Below are 9,483 nucleotides of genomic sequence, written 5' to 3' on the forward strand. Positions count from 1 at the left end.
TTTACTTATTCCTGTTTATTTTTATTACTCTAATATCCACTGATTTGGGAATTACTTCTACAAAGTAATAAATGGGAAGCTAATCCCCTCCATTCAAACACAAAATTTCTTTGAGCAAGTGATTGCCTGACAATATTATGAGAAATTAAAGCCTGACATGTAGGAATATATATAAAAAATTTTAAAGTAATTATATGAACAGATGTGTTCGTCAACCATAGTTAATCATGTAGTACTTAGAATCATGTCAAAAGGTTGGATAGTCGTTCAGGATTTTTAAAGTAATTTTTTGCAGAGGTTTGCAGGAAGAGAAAGTTTTTGTTTGTTTGTTTTTTCAAATGTAAGACTAACACTGAGAGAGCTCACTAAGATGATTATTCCTTTTTGATTATGTATATGTCTGTCTGATAGAACACTTAGAGGCTTTTTTTTTTGGATGCATCATGTCACCGTGTAAATTCCTAACCTGGTATAAAAAAATGGTTCCATGTGAAAATTCAAGTACATTTTCTCCGGAGGTAGTCACTGTCACTTTAATGAATGAGGTCACTCTAGTCAGAATATGAATCGGAACAGTTTTGTGTCTTGTAAGGCCCTTGTCTGGATGTTGGGCAGAGCCCTAGAGAAGATTTTTTGGTCTGTTTTTAGATCGGAGCTGGCTGTGAACTGTGAGGGCGACCCATTCACCTTAGGAACCAGATGAACCGGCGTCAGAGCTGGCGTCTTTTGAGAGTCAGACCACCTGTTGTCGTTGTTGCTCAGCCTCTCATTCACGTCTGACTCTTTTCGACCCCATGGACTGCAGCACGCCAGGCTTCCTGGTCTTTCACCGTTTCCCGGAGCTTGCTCAAGCTCATGTCCACTGAGTCAGTGATGCCATCCTACCTGCCTGCCTTTGCCTGTTAGAAGGTCACCCACCTTTGTGCACAGGTGGCTGTGAGGGAACCTGCAGACCAGGTGGGGCTTTCCCTGGGGTAGGAGAGCAGTAGTTTTAAAAGCCAGGTGTCTGAAGCCAGGCCACTTCAGTTCCCCTCCGGGCTGGGCGCCTTACCGCCTCTGTGGCCTTGGGATGCCGCCCCCTGCACCCTGCAGAGAGCTTCTGAGCTGGATCTAGCTGTGAGAAGGGGCAGAACTAAATCAGCAACAGCTTTCAGGAAATGGTCCTCTCTCTGCGTTGGCACCGGAAGCAACTTCAAAGCCCCAGAGTTACCTCTTGGCACATGGAGATGCCTTTTATCTGAACATGTTCAGGAGATGGGGTTCCAGATGTCCCCTGGAAAGTTAGAAATAACTGCCAATTCCTGGGAGCACCTCCATCTCGGCAGTGTGGCTTCCAGACTGTCCGCTGGCTGCAGAAAGTGCGCCCAGAGCACTGAGTGAGGCAGCCTGCCACGTTCAGCTGTTTAACAATTAAAGGCTGGGGGCTGTCAAGCAAAGGGAAGAGAGTTTTTCCTCATTCTCTAATTAATGACTGCTTAACCCCAATTGCCATCTCTTAATACCATTCCTGTATTCTGCTGTGTGGGCAACTGTTTTATCCTTGTCTCCATCATGTCAGAAGCACACGGAACTCTCCCACGTCACAGAGATGCTGTCCTTCCGTATACGTTACGAGAAGGGTTGAGCGGTGACCTCACTTGCAGAGCTTAAAATTGTTACTTGGCGTGACAAGAGACTATGCATATATCAAAGTGAATTTTGCATTTTTAAAAAGCAAATTATTAAAGACGTAAAACTTGGCCCATGGCCGTTTGAAACATAAAAGTAGTAAGTTATCTGTTATTTTTTTTTTTTCTCCATTTCCTTTGCCAAAAGACTATTGAAACTGGCTCCCCCCACCCCCGGCCTCCACTGGGTTAATATGTCTACTGAAATGTATCTTTAGAATAACCAATAGTTATCAAATATCAGAGAAACATCCCTCAAACTAAGAATACAGGCCTGGGTAAATCTTCCATAACATGGTTACAGTCCACCTTTTTTCAAAAAGGATTTGAGCTGACTTACAATAGAAGACACAGGTTAGCGGTTATTAATGCAGAAACAGAAGTCAAGTTCAGAACCAAGGGGAGAAGGGCACGTAAACACACCTTCCCTCTTGGCCAGCAGAGTGGCTGCAGCACGTCTGCCTGGTTTCGAAGGAAACAGATGCAGGCCATGTTTTTAAGGACGAAAGTATACCTTCTCTGTCCCTCAGAGAAGATGGAATTTTCCCCTGCTGAATTATGATGGGAATATCACCTGTAAGGGTCTGTGAGTAATGTACCCAGCATTGGCTTATCCCAAGTTACTAGGATGAATGGAGCTTCCCTGGTGGCTCAGCAGTTAAGAACCTGCCTGCCGGTACAAAAGACACAGGTTCGATTCCTGGGTTGGGAAGATCCCCTGGAGAAGGAAATGGCAACCCGCTCCAGTATTCTTGCCTGGGAAATCCCATGGACAGAGGAGCCTGGCAGGCTACAGTCCACGGGGATCACAGAGTCAGACACAACGGAGCTGACTAAACAGCAGCCTAAGGATGAACGCTGTTTCTTACTGAGTCTTCCCTAAACTCCCGTGCTCTTAACATGTTTGACAGGAGCTATGTATCATACCTCTCGATACTCGGATTCATATTTTTGAATATTCAAACTTTTGAATATTCACTCTACCATTGTGTATCCCTTGACAAGGACCTGTGGTGATAGGTTCTGTTCTGCTGCTTCAAACAGCAAGGCAGGCTGACACCTTTGATCGAAGCTGAAGCGTCTCACCACTCTGCTCACCTGCTGGAAGTCAGACCAGCCTCCAAGTACCTGCATGAAGTCCTTGAGATGTTAGTGTCTCTCCTCTGGGTAACCACTTCTCATCCCCCAGTATCCACCGTTTTCTCTCAGAACCCAGAAACTCCTCTCTTAAGTGGAACTCAGATACAGCTTAACCCAGTGGCATCCCTTTCTAGTGATCATGATTTGAAATTACACAGTGATTGTCTGTAACCTTGGCTGCTTTCTCCTGGTGGCAGAAACAAGTGAGGGCCAAGCATCCGCTACAGTCGATTGGAAGGTAAACCCTATTCCGAATTATTAGGCAGGAAAAGTAAGGTTTCTTGACCAGCCTGAAGGGTGTGGCACTTTTATTCAATCAAAAAACGGCTATTGCATCTGCTTGGATCCTGGTTAAATAGAATGAATGTGGGTACCACAGTTATCCTTTCTGCTCCTTTTTATCATTTTTATCTCTGAACAAAATTTCTGACCACTAGATAACCTGTTAGAAAACAGTCTTTTTTTATATACGTATCAGTAAAAATACTTTTCCTCCTGTCTTCTATTGTGTGTACAACTGAATGTACTTGTTTTTATTTTAATGGGTAAAATGCCAACAATCTCTTTCTGATTCAGATCACTATAACACAAAGGCTTGTGTGCAGCCACACCCCTTCAGGATGTTGAATGCTGTCCCCTGTGCCACTGCAGAGAACAGACCATTAAATCCTTGGACCCTCCCAGTAGGTCTGCCATTATCATTGGCATCTTTGAACTCCCAGAAGTGAAGCTGACTCGTGAAGCTTCATTCTGATAGAATCACATCACCTGAGGATTAGCGCTAGAAGAATCCTTATGGGTCCTCTACTCCAGCCTCTGTCCTGAATTGATGAAGAAACAAACTTCTCCAGACAGTGCCTTGAGCCAGCAGGCGTCCACGGGCTCCTCCCTTTCCATCCCCTGGGGGCCTCCTTACACACACCTTCTCTCCAGCTGACTGTTCTCACTGGCGGTGGGCTTCTCCGCTGTTAACACACTCAGCCCACAGATTTTAGCATTAGTTTCTTTTTCCTCCAGATGAAAAAATCTTCTTGGTGGAAAAAATCTTCTTGGTGAAAACTCTGTAATTTGATAATTTAAATTATCAAACAGTAATTTGATAATTTATGTGCCACTATGGTGAGAAAGAATAATGCAAGTTTTCAGAGTTCTGAGTAATTTACAAGGAAGTAAGTGATAGTCGCCCAGTCGTGCCCGACTCTTTGCGACCCCATGGACTGCAGCCCACCAGGCTCTTCTGTCCATGAGATTTTCCAGGCAAGGATACTGGAGTGGGTTGCCATTTCCTTCTCCAGGGTATCATCCAGACCCAGGGATCAAACCCGTATCTCCTGCACTGCAGGCAGATTCTTTACTGACTAGCTAATAGTCCTTTTTTGACAAAGACATACTTAAATGCTAGGGCTTTCTTCCATACTTAAATGCAGATGGTAAAGAATCCACTTGCCAATGCAGGAGACCAGGGTTCAATCCCTGGGTCAGGAAGATCCCCTGGAGGAGGGCGTGGCAACCCACTCCTGTATTCTTGCCTGGAGAATCCCCATGGACAGAGGAGCCTGGCGGGCTGCAGTCCATGGGGTCGCAAATATTTGGACGGGACTGAGTGACTAAGCAGAGCGCAGCACCTGAAGGCTAGGGAGTCTGGTCCTTCCTCTTGATATGATTTGTCCTCTGAAAGACCAGATTGTGAAGACATGTGGCTCCATGAATCACAGCGATTAGAGTTAAGAATGAAGTGCCCTATTCTTCAGTCATCGGCTCTAGGGTCAGATGGGAGGATATTTTCTTAATTTATCGAAATATACTTTTTTCTGTGACATAAGTAAACCCCAGCCCTCTCATCTGTAACATGAGGACACAGGGGCACCTTCATACAGTTGAGAGAGCACTATTTGTTTCTTGCCTTGCTTATAATTTATTATAGTTTGAAGGAGTGCTTTTACTATAATAAAAAATATTTGTATAAATTCAGATATACAATAAGCTGGTTATTAAAATTTAAACTTACAATGAACATTGTTGTAGTAAATTCTAGATCAAACAATGTGTAGTGATCTATAGTCATTAATAACTCAGAGACATGGAGTTTAAAACTTCCTGTCTGCTGTGACTGCCATCCTCTGATCAGACTTTTCTGAAAGATAATCAGGTCACCAGGAAGCCACTAGATGGTAGAAAACACTCTTTGCTTGACCCGAACACTCACCAGTGAATATGCTTCTTAGAGCCTTCAACTAACTAAAGTCACTGACAGCGGTCACACATATTTCCAGCCAAATATTTACCAGCACACGTGCATTCCTGGTAAACCCAGAGCTGTGCAAAGCGTGTTCCTGTACCTCACCGCCCGGAGTGGTTCCTGAAGCAGGTTGTGTTCTCTTCTCTGCAGCTGCGACAGCTGGTGAACACGTGCATCAACCCAGACCCGGAGAAGCGGCCAGACATCACCTATGTGTACGACGTGGCGAAGCGAATGCACGCCTGCACCGCCAGCGCCTGAGCACGGCTGGCAGAGCGCGCCGCCCGGGTGTTCTTGAGCAAAGCGCACTTCCTCCTCCTGGGTGTTAAAAGAGTCCTACTTCAGAGCTAACGTGCTTTGAATCCTTAACCAGTTTCCATCTAAGCTTCATTTTGTACCAATTTAAGTCACCTTCTCGCAAACCCCAATGACTTTGGAATAGTCAGATTGCATGTTAGGAGAGCAGACGGAACACAGTGGTTCTTAATGGCGGAAGAATTTTTAGAACGATTTCTAGTCTCTGTGCTGATCAGTCGTGTTCAGGTAAACTCTCAGTGCCAGACACCGGCGACCTGGCTTGGCCCCATCAGGACAGACACGCAGCCCGAGGACAGGGTCTGAACACGTGCCTTGTGTGCTTTCCCGTCATGTGTGGACATCTGAGATGAACACGATTGTGAACTGTTGTGACTTTTATTTTTAGAGTTTGAAGTATGTGTTTTAGTTCTTAGCATTGTAACTTTCAAATAGAACTCTTAAAGCTAAATATACACATGAACTACATTTTTGTTCATGAGCTATTTGAGAAATTTAAAATCCTTAGCTTAAACACTCAAAATGCAACTATTAAATGTGAAAAGATTTGGGGACAAAAATGTGAGTCAGACACTGAAGAGTTTTTTGCTTTGTTTTAGTATCTTTGATATTCTCCTTGCATTAAAATGGTATAAATGAGTCCATTTAAAAAGTGGTTAAGGATTCGTTTGGCTGGCTGGTGTGATAGTAATTTTCAAAGTTGCACACTGCCCAAGGCTTTTTTGTGTGTTCTTGCTATTTGTACATTTGAAGACTATTATTTGAATAATCCTGCAGTGCTATACTTCAGTTCCTTTATGAATTTAAATGTTCTACTCATGATCATGCACTATAGTATATAGCATATGTTTTTATTCATAGAGTTTATTGAAATTCTGATTGGTCCCCTTCTGAAAGTTTTTTTAATATTCTTAAAGTTACTTTCCTATTTATATTGTACATGAGTTTTATCCACTAATGTTTCAGATGTTCTGACAACATTATAGCCTTAAAAGAATATTTGGTATGCCAACACTTTTCCTGGAAGGAAAACATTTTTTTAACTTTTTAAAATTTGGACTACCCCGTGTGTGTGTGCCCTGTCTTGTTAGAAAGGAAGAGGGGTGTGTGTTGTCCTGTGCCTGTGAACGCTGACGCCGTTTCAGTTCATCCGACAAGGTTGCAGTTTTAGGATATGTTTAAAGAAGTGAAAACTAGCCACACCGCAGCGGGAAGTTTTATGAGCTAAACATTTCTGTTGAGAAGCTTCTAGCCAAGTACTGTATTCATGCCCGCAGCTGCCCGAGGTGGTGTAGTTTACAGGAGCGGGCAGAGTTCAGTACCTGCCGTCATGGAGACGTTTGCCCTGGACGCCTCCGTGTTAGCGGTGACCCACTCCCACACGGCCACATAAGGACCACAAGGCCACATAAGGACCACAAGGCCATGGTCCCGTCACCACCTAAGAACCGCGTGCCGCCCCAGAACCTGCTCAGTAACCCTGCCGATGGGAACCCCTTGTGCTCAGAGAGCACCTGCCCTCAGCCCGTATAGCTGCTGGTTTTGTTTTTTCCATAGAAGTATTTTTCTTACAATCATTTGAATACTTTCATTTGTAAACATTTAAAATGTACAAAGTGTAGACGTCTTGTTTTTCTAAGTTTAATCAGCTACAGTATCAGTTGTGAATTAGGGTGATGTACCCCAGTGCAGGCGGGGAGAGCTGGTGGCTCTGCATCCCAGGCTGCAGGGACGCCCCGGGCCCCCGGCGTCCCCAAGCGCGTCTCCAGAGTAGAATCGTCTCTGTTGACCTTAGTGTCCTGTTCATTTTAATGTAATATGACTGATGGAGATGAGATGTCCTCTACTTGGAACAAATATGCTCCTTGTTCTTGGAAAAAGCCATCTAAAAGCCATTAGCTGGATCCCCTCACAGGACTTCTAAGCAGAGATTTAAACTTTTAAGTGACCCTATCTGCTATAAGGAAATTGGGAAGAATTTAATGATCAGGGGAATCCATTATTGTTTTCTACATGTGGAAACTTTCTGTCTTGGATATTTTATCTTTTTTTTTTTTAATCTCAGTGTTCACATTTTTCTGGAAGAAACCACTGTGCACAAAACAAATTTTAATTCTGAATATTTCAAAGAATTGTGAAGACGAGAAGTTTTAATGTTTTATAATCACCTATGAAATGTTCTCTTTGTATTTCTGTTTCTAAGTAAATTTTGTATCGATTAAATAAAACATTTGACTTGAAATGAGGAACAGTAAAATGAAAGGTACATCTGATTTCTAACTCTTGCTCAGACTTTGGTACCAGTTCCCCAGGGCACAAGGTGGGGTGACCTTGGTCCGTGTGCCGATGCCTAGGAATGGTGGACGAAGGGTATCCCTGTATACATAAAGTGCTCAGCAGTGTGCACTGATGGTGAGTTCAGTGAGCTGTGACGGCCACTCCGTGACCCTTACCATCCTGCATGGTCTCCATTACAAAACACCCTGCTTGTAGCCGTACACTGCAGGTGTTGCTGTTAACATTTGCATATTTATTTTAACCACAATGTTATTCATATTAAATGTTTTTTCTTTAAAATGAATGTATTATGTTTATATCCCACCAATGAATAATTATCTTATGCCTCATATTTCAATAGTACTGTAATATGAACTTTTGTGAAATACTTTTATTTTGTTATGCTTCAAATACACATACTAAAAAGACTCTGTTGTTAGCTTTGAAAATTGTATAATATCTAATATAAATAAAAGTATAAAAGTAAAAATAAGCATAATAAGTTTTTCAGGTATCTGTGATTCTCCCCCCCCCCACCCCCACTAAATTCTACCATTGTTGATTTCACTCAACAGTCAACCTACAGAAACAGTTCTTAATTCGTTTCCATGAATTATTTCTTTATCCTTTTGGAGATGGCTAAATATTGAAACAGTTGGGGGGTGACCATGGTGGGCCGACAGACCCTAAGAGAGGTCTTTAAATATGCATTAAACTAAGGCACAACTTCACAGGTCCCTCTTCTCTTTGATACATCATTTGCTGTCTTTGAATAAGAAAAATTTCTTGAAACTCTAAAGTGTCTAAAAGTCAGGCAACAGATTCTATTCCTGTCACTGTAATATACCCCTACTGATAGTACAGATGGTTTGAATGTTCTTTTCACATAATAAGTGACAGTTGCTGCCATGCCTGGAAACTCTGAGGCTGAAAGAGCTTAATGAGATACAGTCTGCTGGGCTGGTGGTAGAGTGATCCTTACACGTCAGGATCACATTCCAAACGGGTGAAGAAGAGCTTTATAACCTAGGACCTTTAGTGAGGAACTTGTGGCCCCACTGTGTGTGTGTGTGCATGATCATAAGTCACAGGAAATTTTAGGTTCAAGATAGTGTGGGACTAGTTGAAGTTTTATTTCAAAGTATGTTAACTAGAAAAGCCAGTACCAGCCATAGATGTTTAAACGTGTCATTAGTTGGTATAGCTATCTTTACCAAACCGATACAGTAACTTTCAAGTCAAAATGATGACATAGGGACAGAGATTACCATCACAAAACCTTCTCAGAAAATACCCACGGGGTGGACTTCCCTGGTGGTCCAGTGATTAGGCACCCGTCTGCCGATGCAGGGGACACAGGTTCTTTACATGGGCCGGGAAGACTCCACCCCTCAGGACAGCTAGGCCCACGCGCCCCCACTAAGGAAGCCGGGCGCTGCAACTGCTGGAGTCCTTGCACCCAGAGCCTGTGCTCCCCAGCAAGAGAAGCACCACAGAGGAGCTCACGGACGGCCGCCTCGCCGCAGCGAGAGAAAGCCCGTGCGGCGGCAGTGACAACGCATAAGGACAGCCGTGTAAGGAAAAGTCCACGGGGCCTTCCCCAGTGGTCCAGCGGTTAAGACTCCGTGCTCCCGGAGCAGGGAGCCCAGGGTCGATCCCTGGTCAGTGAATCCGATCCCACACGACATGGCTGAAGACCCCACATGTGGCAACAAAGATCCGGCGCGGTGAGACTTCCAAAAATATCCACAGAGATGTTGCATGATCTGTTTCTAATTACATGTGAATTCCTGGTACAATTAATTCCTGGAATGATTTTTCAGAGAAAGATGTGAACATCTGTGA

General features: G+C 43.6%; 1 protein-coding gene across 1 annotated transcript in view; it reads left to right on the forward strand.

The window, feature by feature from the left end:
• The window catches only part of NEK7 (NIMA related kinase 7), an 83,578-nt gene extending 75,528 nt beyond the window's left edge, over positions 1–8,050 (forward strand). The window contains exon 9 of the mRNA XM_068985889.1: positions 5,197–8,050. Within this exon, the coding sequence (XP_068841990.1) occupies positions 5,197–5,307 (111 nt within the window). The 3' untranslated portion in view covers positions 5,308–8,050. The remainder of the gene's footprint in view (positions 1–5,196) is intronic.
• Positions 8,051–9,483: the final 1,433 nt, after the last annotated feature.

This window comes from Capricornis sumatraensis, chromosome 14 (genome assembly GCF_032405125.1).
Source record: "Capricornis sumatraensis isolate serow.1 chromosome 14, serow.2, whole genome shotgun sequence".
NCBI classification, from domain to species: domain Eukaryota; kingdom Metazoa; phylum Chordata; class Mammalia; order Artiodactyla; family Bovidae; genus Capricornis; species Capricornis sumatraensis.